Source organism: Ictidomys tridecemlineatus, chromosome 9 (assembly GCF_052094955.1).
Source record: "Ictidomys tridecemlineatus isolate mIctTri1 chromosome 9, mIctTri1.hap1, whole genome shotgun sequence".
Lineage (NCBI taxonomy): Eukaryota > Metazoa > Chordata > Mammalia > Rodentia > Sciuridae > Ictidomys > Ictidomys tridecemlineatus.
Window position 1 is genome coordinate 19,368,703 of NC_135485.1, and position 18,393 is coordinate 19,387,095.

At 40.2% G+C, this 18,393-nt stretch overlaps 1 protein-coding gene and 1 pseudogene across 2 annotated transcripts in view; both read left to right on the top strand.

Moving 5' to 3' along the window:
* The window catches only part of Rbpj (recombination signal binding protein for immunoglobulin kappa J region), a 95,114-nt gene extending 83,759 nt beyond the window's left edge, over positions 1 to 11,355 (top strand). For both annotated transcript variants that reach the window (XM_021722041.3, XM_005318909.3), the window contains exons 8-11: positions 4,956 to 5,096; positions 6,201 to 6,356; positions 6,884 to 6,987; positions 7,130 to 11,355. In XM_021722041.3, coding sequence (XP_021577716.2) covers positions 4,956 to 5,096; positions 6,201 to 6,356; positions 6,884 to 6,987; positions 7,130 to 7,445 — 717 coding nt within the window. In that variant the 3' untranslated portion in view covers positions 7,446 to 11,355. The remainder of the gene's footprint in view (positions 1 to 4,955; positions 5,097 to 6,200; positions 6,357 to 6,883; positions 6,988 to 7,129) is intronic.
* Positions 1,115 to 4,939, top strand: LOC101957583 (ribosome biogenesis regulatory protein homolog; annotated as a pseudogene).
* Positions 11,356 to 18,393: the final 7,038 nt, after the last annotated feature.

Sequence of the window (18,393 nt, forward strand, 5' to 3'; positions counted from 1 at the left end):
AGAGCTTTGCTTGGAAACACTGTTCTTCCCTGACCAAATTTTGGTGGAATAAGTGTCCTAGTGAAAATCTGGTGTTTTAGAGTGCTCTCAAAACAGATTGTGTATGCAGGTCAAGTCAACTAACTAGAAACTATTAACCCCTTAATTGTACAAACTCATCAGTATGTCAAGATACTCTAGGGTTAGGAGCATATAAGATTTGTTCTATTCCTTAGGTGTTGATGTGTTGAAGTCACACTAGTAGTCTTTGCTCTTTGTGCCGTTTAGAATGCACATCACTCCATTTGGATGAGCAGCCCAATAACAGAATCAGCCAATGTTTACTGGGCAAGTACAGTGTTAGGAAAATGAATAAAATAAGCTTCTATTTGAGGGCTGTATTCTCTTAGTCTCTGAAATATAGTGATTGCACCAACAAAATGTACAAAACCAGCTTGCTTAGAGGAAAGGGCCTATTACTCAAGCAGCCCCCAATGTATAATGAATGTACAATTCACCACACAACATATCTGAGTTGTAATAAGTTTGTAATCCCTTTTTTCTCAAAATTTCTTTCTCTTAGTAATTAAAAACATTATTGGGGTAAATTTTTAATACCGTCTTTGGCTTCTTTATTGGTGAGAACAAAGTCATTCATCAGTGTCTAGGTCTGAAGTACTGTTGAGGAAAATGAAAACATACCATGTGTGGTCAGTGTGGGTACTATTACTAGCCAGTATTGAAATAACAGGCACACAGATTATAGTTGTAGAGTTAACTGGTTAAGATGTTAAGTAATTCTAAGACTTCTGGGAAGCTTGAGATTTACATCATTTTTAAAATCAGTTATTTCTCTAAAATCCAAACCTCATTAAATTTAAATGTAGCCCTTGAACATTGAATTAAAACATTGTGCTTGAGTTTAATTAGTCTCCGACTATCTTAGAAGCTATAATCACTGAAAATGTAGTTTCCCTTTTAACTTAAAAATTACTTTTGGTAGGATGACAAATATTTTGACTAAAAATAATGCAGAGCTAAAAATGTGTAAACATGAGGAACCCTAACTAAAGATTAGAGCTGTCTACAGTTGTGGCTTAGCTGAAGTAGGATGATCTCTGAATGTCAGTGAGGCATGAATGAAGTAGTGAAATCAGTAACATTGCACAATATTAGTAGCAGCACTGTGAGCACCACATTGATTAATTCAGTCCTCACAGCTGTCGGGGAGTAGTTGCTGTGAGGACACAGAACATTACAAGGTAGGTATGCGCATGCATTTTCCACACAGTCCTGAGCACCTTCTGAAGTGTGCCTGGCACTGCCCAGAGGCTGGAAATAACAGCAGCAAACAGGACAATTCCTCTCTGTGGAGCTTACATTCTGGTAGAAAGCTAGACAGAAAATATCTTAAAAGATTTATGTAGTGATAAAAAGGCCAATTAAAATGAGATAAAGAGGAGAAGTGACTTAACTGTTAACCTCAGAGCTAGGGGACCGACCTGGAGCCAGAAGTGGAGGCGCTGCTGGCAAAGGCGGAGCAGGAAGAGGTAGAGAAGCGGCAGCGCACCACAGTGCACAAGTATCTGGAGCTGGAATTTGACCTGGGTAACCTGCTGGCTTTCAACTGGAACGAACACACACACACACACACACACACACACACCAGTGCTCCAGCAGGTGGGATGCACACACACACACACACACACACACACACACACACACACACACACACACACACCAGTGCTCCAGCAGGTGGGATGCACGCCAGAAGCCGAGCTGCGGGCCTTGGCACAGGACAATACGCAACTGCTCATCAACCAGCTGTGGCAGCTGCCCACAGAGCATGTGGAAGAGGCACTGGTGGCCTGGATACTGGAGCCTACCATGTGCCTGCCCGCATGAGAAGCTGCACGCTGGCAGCAGTTCACATACCTTAAGGACATCCATTCTGAGAAGAAAACCAATCTGGTGTGGGACTAGGTGAGCTGCTAGTGACGGCAGCCGCGCTGGGACTACAAGCGCGCCGGGGATGACTACAAGGAATGGCTGATTGAGGTTCCCAATGGCGCCAACCCCCTAGAAGACCAGTTCGCCAAGCGGATTCGGGCCAAGAAGGAATGCCTGGCCAAGAACAAGCTGAACCGGCTGCGTAATCTGGCTGGTGCACACAAGATGCAGCTGCCCAGCGCGGCTGGTATGCACCCTACCAGACACCAGAGTAAGGAGGAGCTGGACCGCGCTATGCAGGTGGCCAAAATCACCACCGCCTCTGGGACACTCGCCTCCCCAAGGAGTTGGCTTCCTGGGGTTCAGGCAAGAAGAGGAAGTTTCAGTCCCTTTTGGGGGACTTTGGAGTGGAGAGAAAGAACCAGTTGGAGCTACTTCGAGTCATGAACGGCAAAAAGCCTCAGCTGGATGTAATGAGAGCCAGCAGCAAGCAGATGAGAGAAGAGGACCAGGAGGAAGCCGCCGAAAGGAGAAAAATGAGCCAGAAGGGCAAGAGGAAAGGGAACCCGCAGGGTCTTGGAGGCTCCTGCCCAGCCAGAAAGGGAAGAGGAAAGGAAGTTTGGGAGGCTAGATGCATGCTGGGCCACCTGGTGTGGGTGGCAAGAGAAAAGGAGGACAGCACCAAGGAGGAAAGAGGAGGAAGTAACGCTTCATTCACCCTTGGACCTGTTCTGTAAAGAAAGAACTGTATGCTGAATGTCAAGTTTTTGGTACTATTGCAGGGCAGGACCACTGTCTTCCTTGAGTTTGAGGTTGAAAGGACAAAATTGTCCTCCCCTCAAGAAAGTATGTAAGTGTTCTACTGTACAGATTAAAGCCTTTCCCACGAACGAGACTTTAGCTAGTGATGAAGGGTATATTTGAGGACACAAGAATTAGAAAAATAATTTGGCCATTTTACCTTTGGTTTACGGGGTGAAGGAGAGTTGGTGACATTTCAGAGACTTATGGTAGATTAATGTATATATTTCAATATTTGTTATTTTTGTAATAAGTTTTATGCTTATCAGATCTGGGAGGGGAGAGGAAAGATGACATTTTCCTAAGTCGACTTAAAGAAACTGTGGGGCTGGGGCTGTAGCTCAGTGGTAGAGTGCTCACCTAGCACACATGAGGCACTGAGTTCAATCCCCAGGACCACATAAAAATAAGAAGAAAAAAATAAACGGTTGTGAAGGTAATTTTTTAAAAAATGAGATAAAGAGGTGGAGGATTAGACAGGGCTTAGAGAGTTCATGGAAGTCTTTCTAAAGTGACAGTGTTTGATCAGAGACCAAATGGAGTCAAGGAACTGGTGAGGAGCACTTGAGCCTGACAGAATGAGTCCAGCAGAAATTAAGACAGGAATGTGTGAGGGCCAGTGTAGCCAGAGCAAAGAGAGGCAGGTGCGAGGGCAGGAAATGAAGCTGCAAAGTTAGCTTGAGAAGATCTTTAGGGTCCCTCTCTGTCCAAGGTAAAGGACTTTATCTTACTTTCTTATGATAGAAGGCCACTAGAGGGTTTTTAAACAGGATGATGGCCTATCTATGTCCAGAAGGATAGTTCTGATTACTGTGTGGAGAAAGCGATAAGGATGTGGCAGTAGAAGTCATTTATTGAATTCTTGAGTTGAGAAAGGATCAGTTTAGGAAATTCAAAATCCTGCTTTTGCTATGTTAAATTTTAGTTGCATATATTGGACATCATAAGATAGAAATGTTGAATAGGTGATCTTGAACTTCTGGCCTCAAGAATTGTGAGAGAATATATTTCCTTTGTTTAAAAAACAGTATATTGATTAGGTAGTTAAATATAAAAGTTAATGTAGGAGAGAGAATAGGCCTAGAGATTTAGAGTTGAGAGTAGTCAAACTCTACATTGCATAGAGTATAGATTATTAAAGGAGAAGTCAGGACTTAGCACTGCACACCCTACAGGTTGGTGAGAGCACTGTGGCTCCCAGAGGAGAATGTCTCTGCCATATGCCTCCAAGAAAGTGAAGTAAGACAATGAAGGAGAAATGCCATGAGGTCATCTGTCTGAAATCCTCAGTGGCCTTCATGAGTAGTTGTAATGAAATCTTTGAGACAAGACCGGAGAGATTACAAGAGATGGGTCAGTGGAGAAGAGGCCTTTGCTCTCAAGGGAAAAGAGAAATAACAGTAAGATGGAGGGACAGGAATATGCACTCCAGAGAGGGATTTTTTTTACTCTTGATTTTAAAATGAGAAATAGTTTATAGCTGTTGGGATTGACCAATACAAAGGGAAAAAGAAATTAAAAGCAGTTTTACTATCCTCATCTTCATTTTTTTAATGATTTCCTTCTATGTGTTAAGTGTCATTAAGGTCTGTTAGTATCAGCTAACCATATGTGTTTTGTGGACTATTTGGGTTATAAAATTTTGAGCAGCTTACCTTATCTGTCTGAGCCCATTTTTTGCAAAAACTAGTTTAGTTTACTTTCTATTAAGTATGTAAACAATGGATATAAAATGTCTGCACTGACTAGCACACCCACAGTAGCCATCTAGGGATTTTTCTCTTTCATCATTGTAATATTTGTATATTATTGGGAATATCATCAGAACTAGCTGGTCCACAGACCAGAAGCATTAACATCACCTGGGAATTTGTTAGAAATGTTGTCAGGCCCCACATGAGCCATGTCTCATTAGAACCTATATTTTTCACAAGAACATGAGATGATTTATATGTGTATTAATGTTTATCTAGAAAACAAGTGGTCTGCTCTTTTTTTTTTTTTTTAGATTTTCATGGAAGAGAGTAACAATTTCCACATTCTGACACGCCTGCCATCTTAATGCATTATTTTTTTTATTCCTAGCCTTATGTTTTTCTGTGTAGATAAGGACATTTAACTGTGATATTTTATAGCATAATGTTCTGTGTGTTCTTGACACTCTACAAAATGATAACTCTTTTCATGTGTGGATGACCTTTTATTTTTTGATTATTGAAATATAGATAATTAGGAAAGTTGATAAACAGACAGCATTACTGGATGCAGATGATCCTGTGTCACAACTCCATAAATGTGCATTTTACCTGAAGGATACAGAAAGAATGTACTTGTGCCTTTCTCAAGAAAGAATAATCCAGTTTCAGGTATGTCTTAAAATTACTGCTGAAATCTAAAATATGCAAGTAGGGCTGGGGGTGTAACTCAGTGATACCTAAGGGCGCTGGGTTAGATCCCCAGCACAATAAATAAATGAAATGTATAAATGGATTAGCAGTTTACAGAAACATGAAATTCTAATTTGTTTTTAATTGTATCTAAATACATGAAACTGTATTCAGATATTTATCTCAGATCCAAGGGTCCTCAGACATGCCTGTGATTCTACCTCAGGGAGAAACTTGAAACTGTAAAATGTTTCAGGGGCTTTAGGGGAACAGAGAGCCCCCTTGTAATTTCAAGAAATAGATTTCCATGTGTTTAGAGAATCTTCTGAAATTATGTACACACATTGTATAGGGAAAACATTTTTCTGAAAGAGGATTCAAATTTTCATCAGATTTACATTGGGATCTCCCAAGATAGTAATGACGACATGATTCAAAAGCTAATTTTTAGCTGCATCAAACTCAGGTTTCACAAGAACATTATGAGAAGGGCATGTGATTTAATAGTACGGTTACAGTTTCATCTCCTTTGTAAACTCCCATTCCAGAGAGATGGTCACACACACTAATGAGTGACCTGGGTCCCCTGTCTAGGTGTATTATGGCAGGAGTAGGAGGTCGCCAGTCCTGATCTTTGTTTCTTCTGCTGAAAATGCTTCAGCTTCCAGCTGTCCTCTAAACATAAGGGGCTCCCATGGTGTCTGTGTCTTACAGGGCCCTTAAGAATTTTAAGCATCTATTTTGCATCTCAGAAACTGATCTTGTATTAATGAAATTGTACCAGTAATGTGTACTATTAAGGGATATACTGAAGCGTATTATTAGTTATTTAATATATCACTGAAATATTTTATAACAAAAATGTCTGTCTGGTTTTCATATTAATATTCCATTGAAGATATAATATAAATATGAATATGAATATGTGGATATATAAAATATGCTGTCAAAGCAATATACTTGAGTTCTCCTTGTTTAATGACACTCTGTAAAAACTATAAATACTCTGCAAATGTTGTTGGAAGTTTTTAATATGCCGTATTATATATAAAACTCAGTTTCTGAACATTCTTTCTCCATAAGGCCACTCCATGCCCGAAAGAACCAAATAAAGAAATGATAAATGATGGAGCTTCCTGGACAATCATTAGCACAGATAAGGCAGAGTATACATTTTATGAGGGAATGGGCCCTGTCCTTGCCCCAGTCACCCCTGTGCCTGTCGTAGAAAGTCTTCAGGTGAGACCACTTAGTCACAATGTAACTTAACTTTTTGCAGCTGTTTTCAGCTATAGCTTGGCATAGTTTATTTCATAGTAATTCTGATTTTTTTTTTTTTAATTTTGCAATCTGGGGATTTTGTTACACATTATTTGTTGCAATAAAAGTGAAACTAAGGTCCGGCATGGTGGCATATGCCTGAAATCCCAGCCACTTGGGAAACTGAGGTAGGAGGAACACGAAGTTTGAGGCTGGCCTCAGCAACCTAGCAAGAACCTGTTTCAAAAAATAAAAGGGGCTGGAGACGTAGCTTGATGGAAAAGTGCCCCTGGGTTCAATCCCCATTATCAAAAAAAAAGAGAAAGGAAGAAAAGAAAAATAGGAACAACATGCATGCAAAGAAATTTAAATAAACTTATATGTTATCTTGGGATATTTTTAGCTAGCTTTATGATCAAGGCTTTTAAAATAAACATAGATGTTGAAAGATGAATGAGAACCTAATTTGTGTACTTTAATGAAAAATGATTTTCTGTAAATTGCAGTTGAATGGCGGCGGGGACGTAGCAATGCTTGAACTCACAGGACAGAATTTCACTCCAAATTTACGAGTGTGGTTTGGGGATGTAGAAGCTGAAACTATGTACAGGTACATCATCAGAGGTTGTCAGGGTGGGATACATGAGTTATTTTCTGACATCCATTGTATTTTATTAAACAACGTTGTTTCATTTCTGAAATGTTTTACTGCTTTTAAAAGTGCTTTTAAGTGATTTATTTTTCCTTCTCAGATGTGGAGAGAGCATGCTCTGTGTTGTTCCAGACATTTCTGCATTCCGAGAAGGTTGGAGATGGGTCCGGCAGCCAGTTCAGGTTCCAGTAACTTTGGTCCGTAATGATGGAATCATTTATTCCACCAGCCTTACCTTTACCTACACACCGGAACCAGGGCCACGGCCACACTGCAGTGCAGCTGGAGCAATCCTTCGAGCCAATTCAAGCCAAGTGCCCCCGAACGAATCAAACACAAACAGCGAGGGGAATTACACAAATGCCAGCACAAATTCAACCAGTGTCACATCATCTACAGCAACAGTGGTGTCCTAACTACCGTCTTTTTGCTAGGACTTAAACTGACTTGAGTGTGGCAAAAAGTTGACAAAAAAAGAAAAAAAAAAAGAACAATCTTTTGTGGTTTCTTGGGAAAACTTCATACCAGGTGATACCATTAAAAAACCCATTACCTGCAAGTGCTGAGTTGAAATGCAGAAGCCACAGTAAAACAGAAAAACATCAGTATGTACAGACTGTTGGAAATCAAGTTTTTCAGCTGTTTTTTGTTGTTCTTGTTGCTGTTGTTTGGTTGGTTGGTTTTGTTTGGTTTTGTTTAAATGGGCAAGAATAGATAATGTGGCTGGAATAAACATTAAGCAAACTAGAAGGCACAAATCTAACATAGTTTTTATGGACCAAGGAACTTGTATAAGCTTTAGTAAAAGGTACATTTTCACCATACCTTTTTTTATATCACAGTATATAGTATACCTTGTTACCAAATAGGTTGTTTTCCCCACCCTCCTTTGAGCTTTTGCTCTAAAGTACATTCAGGTTCCAAGCCTGACCACTTGTTTAATTAACATACTCTTCCAGGTTCTTTTGGTCTAAGGCTGGAACTTTTTTTTTTTTAAGCTGAAATCTTATGACTTTTCATGAGGTGGAAGTGTTTTGATTTCAGCAAGTCAAATCTTGTAAAGGCCTGCTTTTTTTTTTTTTTAAAGATTATATGAAGTCTGTGCAAAAGCTTTAAAGAAAATGCCTCTGCCTTGCCTGCAATACATGCAATGTATGTTAACTTAGTCTCTATTCTCAGACACTGTTGGTAGTTATTTCTGTATTTTCCTTTTTTTTTAAAAAAAAATGTATTTATAGTGGTAATCGAAGAGGTTCTAACATTTACATGGAATTCAGTGTGGCCATTTAGTCATTACTGAGTTAATGGCGCAGAACATGTTGGTATTTGAAGTGTTTTCTCCCCCTTTCCCGTACATCCACACATCTGTGTTCCAGGGTTTGTTCAGGTTACCCCCTCCTAATCTTGTACATAACTTGTATTATGTGTAAGTTAAACGTTTTATTTTGAACTCAGAATGTTCCCAGTGATTTAATTCAGCAGGGTGTTTGCTACCTTGTTGGTAAATGGCAAAAAAAAATATCATGAGAAGTATTTGCTACCAAGTGGTAGATGGTGCCCTATGGTAGAATGAGGAAAATCTCAGCAAATGTTTTATTATTACCTTTTTTTTTTTTTTTTGTAGCCTAGGCAAGAACATCATTGTAATCTTAAAACATATGATGCTTTTATTAGATGATCAACTAAAATAGCTGGAAGACATACCTTAGAAACAGATAGTTGTAAGTTTATGAAAATGCAAATGTAACTTATGTTTTTCTTTTTTCTGTCTGCCTTTTTCTGTTTTCTCTTACTCCATACCGAGTGTCTCCACAAATGTCTCTTACTCAGAAAAGATTTCCTTTCAGTTAAGATTTGCTTGCATTCAGGGCTGTGTCAGCCTTGCATGCTAACCTTGCCAGTTTATATTGCTTCCATTCCTGCATCTTGGTTTGCCTTTGTTCCATTTCTTTGGAATTACAGCAGACTCATTGGGTTACATTTAGTAGAGGAACCACATGTATAATGTCCTGGGACACCGTCTAGTTATACAATCATCCTTCTTAGAGTAAAAACTACCTCTAGATTGTGGTAAGCTTTTACTGTCCCGTAAAACAGGAGCCACAAGTACCTTATGAATGCAAAACTGTAACTTCCTACAGCATTTCCAGTGTCTTTCTGGTGTCCTGGGCTGTTTTCAAAGTTTCCATTAATAGACTTTTAAAAAATCATTTCTTAGCATTTTCTTTCAGCTTTGTTATCTTTATCACTCCTTTGCTTCAACTATGCCACTGTAAATAATATTCCCGACATCTTTAAATTGCCTTTTCCTCAATTTTCAAGGGGAAAGTCATTTGTAAAACATGTGAGGTGGTTAAATCAAAGTTACTGCGGTTTTCTCTTACTGCAAGCCTTCTTAATCACCCCAGGCTGCATGATTTTATATATAGCCTTTCTTCTTCAGATCTGCTCAACTCACTCACTCACTCCTGAGCGAATCCTGCCTCACACTGTCTGTCTGTTTCAGTGATGAATGGCAGAACTCATTGTGGCCTTATCTTTCTTTGTTGTAACTGCTCACTAGCTTTTTCTTGCAGAGTTGCTTGTTTCTGGGTAGAGTTTATTCTCTCTGTCTAGTCACAGATGTGGTCATTATACAGTGCTTTTGTTCAGAGTGGGAAGTGTTTTCAGTGCTGCTTTACTTTTAGTGGGCCACAAGTTTCTTCCACTTTCTAAATTTGGTTTCTAGTTAAGAAATCAAACTAAATTAACCAATAACAAATGAGATGGTTTTTGAAGAACAAACTCCCTTACCCAGCTTTACAGCTCAAAATAATTTTCCAAGTTCATGGCTTTATTAAAATGAACTTATGCTTATTTTAATGTTTATCTCTTATTGCTGTTCTTTTGTGTCTGTTAATAAGATAATGGAAATATTAGACTGAAAACCCTTTCACTGTTTTTTTAAAGTCCAGGAATGTACTTATTATTGGCATTTCCCCCCCTATTTTATGCCATTTCATACCACAGACTAAGGAGTAAAATGATACATCTGTTATAGCTTGTTGTTCATCAGTATCTTTTGTCAGCTGCTTTTTAAAATCCTTCTCGTGGACTGGTGAGTCATTTTCAGTACACAGTTTATGTCAGCCCTGTCCTCCAGTTACAGTACAATATGTCCCATCCCTAGTGGTGGCATTGTTAAGAGGTGCTGGTCATTTACCCTCATAAAGACTCTCCTCGAGTGGTGAATGCTTCAGTTAGAGTGTAGTGTTTTGATGTTTTTGAATTTTGGGTTTAGAAATGAATCTTATGCTCCTGTTTTTCTATGCAGTTTCTCAAAATATGCATAGAAACTGAGTCTGTGACCCCACACATTTTTATTAGTTGCATCAAATTTATCACATAGATTCGGAAGGCAAGCTAATGACTTTAAATGTAAAATGCCCTTTATATTTTTGAATGAATTCAGAATCAAACACTAGTACAATATTTAACTTGCTGCTGACTTTTCTGAAACCATGGCAACTAACTGCACCTCACATAGAATTAATTAGTGAAATATTTGTCACTCTTACAACATAGACTTACTGGCCATCATAACTGGTTAGGTTTTTTTGCTCTTATTTTTAATGAAACCGGTACCATCTGTGTGCTCGCAGAAAATTCCCAGTGCCATTTTTGGGAACTAACCTAACTAGTCATGTACACCAGAAAATCCATTGGGGCAGGGGTGCTTTTTGAAACAATGCTATTCAATTATTAACCAAGTTAACTTTGATTTCAAAAGCAGCTGTGTTTCTGATGAGTACTGAACAAATGTGTGTAATTTTCTGTGCCAGACTTTTGACTTTGTTTTCAAGCACTGTAATATGGGATGGATGGTTAGAAACAATAATATATTAGGGTTTCTATTTAACCCTTTCAGGACTGAACTGTATTTCCTTCATTAATTTTTCCCCTGTGTCGTGGTAAATGTTTGCCAGCATTCAGTACTGTGTTGGTCCAGATGTAGGTTTATACGCTCATTTTTAGCTTATTTCTTGTACCTTGCAGCATGCTCTACACATTCAGTCCTTAAGGGGTTTATTTTACAAACTGTGCGCCTGTAAGGTTTATTAGCAATAAGATAGAAAATTGAGCAAGTTTATACCATAATTTTGTAGAAAAAAAAAGAATCTGCTCAGTTCCATATTTCATCCATGAAAAACCTGCAATACGGGCAGTTTCAAGGAATAAATAAAAAGGAAATGTAAACCATTGTAAAAGTCTTCTGTTGGATGTGCCTGATGCATGTATTATCGTCTTTGATTTCAGAAAACTTCATAAAGATAAAATTAAATTCTCTATTAGTTTGTGTATTTACAATCTTACCTTGTCCTCTACATCACATCAAAGTGATAATTGTGCCAAATCAATTCCTTTTTCAATGTTTTAAACTAGTACTTTAAAGAAAGGTGATTTTTATGGAGAAACAAGATGTACCTCCTGTTTAGGATCATTTAAAAGCTGATATCAGTGAATTTGAAGCATCACAAGTAGCAACAACTTGCTTTTCCAGCATGGGGTTATCATTTGGTCTGGTATTCCAAAGAACACTCAGTGGTTTGTGCCTTTGCAGGTGGGACTCCGAGAAGTAGCGACAAAGTATTCTTGGTTTAACATGGAGACAGAAATTTGAAGAAAGAAATTTTATAATGTTTAAGTCATAACAAGTTCAGTTCTTATCTCCCTTCCCAAAGAAAGACTGTAAGGAGTTTTGTTAAACACATCTTGCTTTTAAAATAATGACTTGAATAATAATTTAGTTTGAACTAAACTTGTGAGGCCTCTAAAAGTTGCTACTGACAGTGTGGGTCATTTGGTTTATAATTAATAACAATATTGTAATTCTTGCTTTAAATAGTATATGATCACTTTTTGAGCAGTCTTTTCAAAGTTATATTAAATATATTGTCTGTCGTTGAACCACTAATATGGTCACTTGCTTTGAGGATGCAGGAGGCAAGGTTTCTACATCTAGTAAAGTGAGTGCTCACAGAAGTAAGTCTCCCCTTTAAAAAAAAAAAAAAGGTACACTAAAAAGAAACCCTAAAAGAATTAGTACTAGGAAACAGCCAAAGGAGAGATGAAATTTGCATGTTATATTCAAATGAGGAGTTCAGACTCAGGCCAGGGCTAGAACCTGAAGCACAAGGCCCAGATAGTGGGAAGACCCAAGCCCTGTCCAGATCTTAAGATGACATTAAGGATAAGGTCGCCTATTTTCCTATATGAGTGTTAAATAAAGAGTTCAGAGCTGTAATCCTTGTGTATGTGGAAGTCATGACTAATTTTTGGTTTATTGAAAGTAGAGGTAAGTAGTCTCTGGTGTAGAGAAATAAGGGTTTAATGGCAAGAAATATTCATACTAAATGCAAATAGGTTATTTATAAGTGTTGGGTTTGCAGAAGACTTTAATCTGGGAGGTGGACCTCTAACATTGTATAGTGCGAGCATCTGCTGTAAAGTTAATCACTGGAGCTCCTGCTGGCACGTGAGCGCAGTTCCTGCTCTCCACCTCCTCTGCTCCACTGCCCTCATTCTGTTCAGGCCAGTGTGCAGGTCACTTGTTTCTCGCTCCTTTGCCTGTTGGATCCTTTCTGCTGGTGCTGGACAGAGAAGAGCTGCTACTATCTACTTAGTCCAAGTGCCAGTGTAGAAACAGCCCACCTGTGTCATATAAGAGAGTTAGGACATGGCTCATTCATTCCTGCAGGGGCCGTGGGAGCTAGCTGATGGCTTTTCTGTTTCCCTAGAACTTCTCTGTACAAAGCTGCCCTCCTCTGTGTTGTTCTCCTTAATCTTTCCCAACTTAAATTCAGATACTTATATTACATAATAAAAAGTTTTAGGAGGAAAGAATAATTGTGACTTTGAAGACTGTTGATCAGTGTTATCACTGATGTCAGGCTTTTGTTACTGGTAATCCTAGCAAGCAGAGCTCTTAGGAGCTAGGAATATACTAGTGTCTAATAAATTTCTAAGGTGCATATTGTGATCTTTGGTAAGAACTTCAGCTGCAGGATAGTGGAATGTGCAGCTGTTCACCTGGAAGCACAGATATCCATGCGTAACATTAATCTAGTACAGAAGATGAGAACTGGTTAGGACAAGTAGGGATGTTTAAATGTTTGGTAATGCTTCAGGCTGTAAGCCCAGCTAGGGTTTAGATACTTCTTGAAAACTTTCTTACTAAGGCATGTATTAGTTCAGCTGCCAGCACAGTCCGGTTCTGGTGAGGGGCCTCTTCCTGACTTGCAGGTAGCCACTTTCTCTACTATCACATGACAAAGTGGTTTATTAAAAAGCCCACCGTGATGATCCTGTTTAACCTTAACTTCTCTAAGTTTTATTTTGCAATAAGGTCCCGCCTTGTCCTTCAGCCTGCAGCCCACCTACCTCAGCCTTCAAAGTAATGGATTACAGGCCTGCCACCACCACACCTGGCTCCCCACCCCTTTTCTTTGGCCATGCTGTTTATGGAACCTAGGGCCTTGTGCTAGGCAAGCACTCAGTCACTGAGCTACATTGCCCAACCAATCTAAATTACTTTCTGTCTTCAGACAGTGAAATGGAGAAATTTCTAAAAATCTGCTAGTTACTTGATAATATTTGGATTTCCTTCATTTTAGGTCCTACTAGCATTTCTCAATAGTTAGCTAAGATGATAAGTGAACTTGGACTGAGGGGCAGGGAAGAAGCAAGATTGAGGGCAAACTCATATCGGTGACCTTGTATATGGTGTTTAATAGCCATTTTCAATCACTACAGCCCTATGAGATAATGTGCCTAATTTTAGAGACGAGACAAGCTAGGGACATTTAAATAGCCCATTTAGTGTTATATGTGAAATTTAGTGCTGAGCCTTCAGATTTGGACCCATATGGTCCAGAGTTGCCCTCTTGAGTGCCACACAAGTTTTCTCCCATCAGCACTCTAAGGAGCTGAGGACTTGGGGTTATCAAAAGACTCTGAACAGTTGTGTGTTCCACAGGCACTTTAGTAGAGGCCAGTCTAGTTCAACCTTCAGATTTCATAGATGAGAAAATCAGGCCTAGAGAAGCTGAATAACCTGTGATTGTGGATTAAAGCATGTTTTGTAAATTCAGAAGTGCTGCCCTGTTGCCATGGTTTTTGTTTATAGTGTGCTAACCTCTTCTAGTGTTCTTAGTCTCTCTGCCATGTCTGCAGGTAAACATTGCACAACACTAGGGAGAGTGATCTTGGACACCTCAGAACATTGTCCCTTTCCTAAGTGAAGGTACCGAATCTTCAGCCATAAATTGATCAATAGCCAATTGTAGCTTCAGGCGAGACCTTGTTTCTGGTACTCATATTGGCTTTAGAAAGATCAGAACGGAACTCAGAGGACAAGAGTATGGAATAATAGCTTTGCCCTCAAGTAGAAAAAATACCAGTCTGCCATTGGTTTATCATATGAATAGCTTCTGCTGCATTCTCCACTAATTGCTCATTTTTAAGTGGGAAAATCCAGTTATCAGACTCATTGGCCTCAGGGTTACTTTTTATCCTGAGAAATGATTAAAGACCCTAAAGAGCTTTTGTATTAAAAAAAAAAAAAAAAAGGAAATCCAGGGCTGGAGTTGTGCCTCAGCGGTAGAGCGCTTACCTAGCTTGTGTGAGGCCCTGGGTTCGATCCTCAGCACCACATAAAAATAAATAAATAAAGATATTGTGTCCAACTAAAAAGTAAATATTAAAAAAAAAAAAGTCCGGTTATTAGATAAGGACACACAAAGAGCCCTTAGCTGTGTTCTGGCCTGGGCCTGCTTGTCTACTTTAGCCACAAAATCCGGATTTCTGCTTCAGCTGCCTTAAGGCTCAGAGGTCCCTCTGGTTTGGGTCTTCAGAATCAGCATGGATTTAGTGCTCAGTGATGGATTTTTTGCTGATTTTTGCTTGTTCTTTCAAGAAAACAGTAATGCAGTTGTTGTGCATGTAGTACCCCAGAGATTATTAAACGTTCACCTTCAGCACGATAGCTGTTACTGACACTCAATCCTGGTGCGCAGCCTGTTCAGGGAGCTGGGATACATTCCTTCTTAAGTCACCCTCAGAATTCAGGTTTGTGGGTAAGAACAGCTGGTCATGTGAGCCTGGCTCACTTGCCTGTCCCTTTTGTACATTCAGAAGTTACTTAAAAAGGAACCTCAGGGCTCTCTGGATTCTGCTGTAAGAGACCTGGATTTTCAGTCTGTGGAGGAAGAGATTACCCCAACAGGAAGCCAAGGTTGCCAGAATGGAGGACAGATGTCGGCAGCTGCTGTGGAGAACCACATGGAACAGACGATGATAAATCCTTTTGTATGTGCTAAGTGCTTTATATGAAAGTTCTTGCTCCTCAATTTCTTTGAGCCAATATGCTGGGCAGCTTTTGAAAAGAATTCTGGGTCCGGAGCCACATGATCAAAACCTTGCCCATCTCTCCAGCCTTCCCTGGAAATGTCCCTTCTGCAGGATCACCTCTCAGAACCAGGCCTGTGTTCTTACCCCACTCTACTGCTGATAGTCTCAGGGCCACTGAGCAACTTCCTGCCAGGTTCTGCCAGTGCCTGGGCAGGGAACAAACAGATCCAGTTGGCCTTGTTTTGCAATGTGAGGAGGACTCCAGGAGAAACTTCCCTGAAGAATGAAGCTGAAAGAAGGGAACAGTCCCAATTCAGTTTCTTTCCCTTTTGGATTCTGCTGTTGTACGTTGTGGAAGGACCTCCCATGAGTATTCCTGGCCTTGCCATCTGTGTCCCTCTTTGCTGAGGTAGTCAGTCCAACTACCGATATAGCCATCACGGGCCATCTAGGGGAGAGAGAGAAAATACTATATGAATGTACAGTTAAGAAAGGCCCAGAGATGAAACCTGATTATCAAAGGACCTTAGCAGCATGTAGGGCTACATGTGTGTGAAAATCCACGTTCTAGAACCATTGAGTAATGTTCCATATAAAAACATCTTTTATGAGTACATTGTTTTGCATCAGGAACGCTGTGCATACATCTCAATCAGAAGATGGTTGAGTAATTGACACTTGTCCCAGTTGTCTGTCTGGATCTGTTTCAGCCACCTTGAGGTAACTACCACCTGGGGACAACATTCATGGGGCAGAGTGAGCACTGTGAGCCACACAGATGGAGAGATAAGGGAGTGGACAGGCCCATCCGGGAAAGACCACCAAAACTGACCCAGCTGGCTGTGACTGGTGTACCCATATCCCCCAAAGGCTTGCTCCTGTTGGGGAACCCCTCCTTAGAGAACTCTGAGGGGAGGCAAGAACTCACAGATGAGCTGAGGAAGCCCACACAGCAGTGTCTTTGTCATCTGGTGAAGGAATGACCTCTGCCAATAAGTAAAACGGGGAAAACTGGGGGAGGAAATGAAGAGCTCATTTAGGTATGTTAATGTGGAGATGCCCACTAGACTCCAAGTTAAAACAAGCATAGGTCTCGGGGTGAAGTCAGTGGGACAGACCCTTGGGAACACCTGTGGATGATAAAAAGCCACAGTCATGACACCATAGAGGGAGGAGTCCCCTTCCTGACCCCAGTGTCTGTTTAAAGCAACTATAGTGCAGAGGAACCCCCACGAGTGGCCAGTGTGACTGGTTTCCAACAAGTTCGCCAGAGATAGGAGTGATTGACAGTACAGAGCTTCTTTGTGCTCTTAAGGTAGTTGTTTCTAATTAACATCATTATTTTCCAAGTCACCTAACAAACAGCAATCTTGAAATTCGCCTGACCCTTAGTTAAGCATGGAGTTTTTCTTTAACCTGGGGAAGGCCTCAGACCAGATCACCCTGTTTCGGATTCAGTCAGATTCTCTTTGCAGGGCTGTTAAGGTGCCTGTCTGCGTGACACAGCCTTGTGTCATGAGCCCCAGAGCCTTTTAGCGTCCAGAACGCAACTTGCACCCAAGAGTTAACCAGCTCTGAACAATTCTTGAATTTTAAAAATATTTTTAAAAAACAAAAAACCTTGTTTCAATTGGGTTCCCTTACTTACAGGACAATTCTCCAAATTCAAAGACTAACATCACAAAAACCTAAATGAACTGCGTCTGAACTGAGATTTCACAGGCGGCCACCCACACCCTGGCTGGCTCTGCAGAGGAACTTGCCGGCAGCTTGGTTTCTGGAAGGCCACATGTTCTGTCCCTCACTGTGAGAGGGGAGCCAAGAGATACACAAGCGCCCTCTTCAAGTCAGGTTGCAGCCGCAAGGTGACAGAAGCAAAATCCAGAAATGTGAAGGGCCAGAAAAGAACTGAGGTGTTCACTCCTCTTACCAAGGTGGAGAGAGTTGGAAAACACATGCACACCACACACAGCACAACACAGCTGCACACTGCAAACCTCAGAAAATGTTCCAATAGCATCAAAGAGTCTGTTTCTAAAATATGATACTTTGTCTTGGGACTGTCCGATGTTAAGGAGGCCAGAGGGGCTGGCACAACAGACTGGGAAACAGTATCCAGAAGGTGCAGCATCCAGGAAGTCAAATGAAAAGATTAAAAATGAGGGCATAAATCAATAAATGGGCTAAGGAACTGAACGGGCACTTCACAGAGGAAGAAATACAGTCAGTCAAGAAATATAAAAACAATGTTAAACACTTATAGCAATTAGAGAAATGCAACTTAACAACTACACTGAGATTTCATCTCACTCCAGTCAGAATGGTCATTATCAAGAATGCAGGCAACAACAAAATTTTGATGAGGATATGGAGAAAAAGGTACACTCATACATTGCTGGTGGGACTGAAAATTGGTGCAACCACTTGGGAAAGCAGTATGGAGGTTCCTCAGAAAACTTGGAATGGAACAACCATTCAACCTAGTTATCCCACTCCTCTACCTATGCCCAAAGAACTTAAAATTGGCATACTATAGTGACTCAGCCACATAATGTTTATAGCAGATCAATTCACAATAGCCAAAATATGGAACCAACCTAGATGCCCTTCAACAGATGAATGGATAAAGAAAATGTGGTATGCACACAATGGAATATTACTCAGCTATAATGAAGAATGAAGTTATGGTATTTTCAATAGGTAAATGGATGGAAGTAGAGACTATCATGCTAAGTGAAATAAGCCAATCCCCCCAAACTAAGGGCTGAATGTTCTCCCTGATGTGTGGAAGCTAATTCACAATTGGGGGGGGCAATGGGAGGGAAAAACTGAAGTTCATTGGATTAGACAAAGGGGAATGAAGGGAAGGGATTAGGGATGGGAACAGGAAAAGCGAATGAATCAGTATATCTTTCCTATGTTCTTATATGAATCACAGCCAGTTTAACGATTAATGTACAAGCACAAAATTGGAAA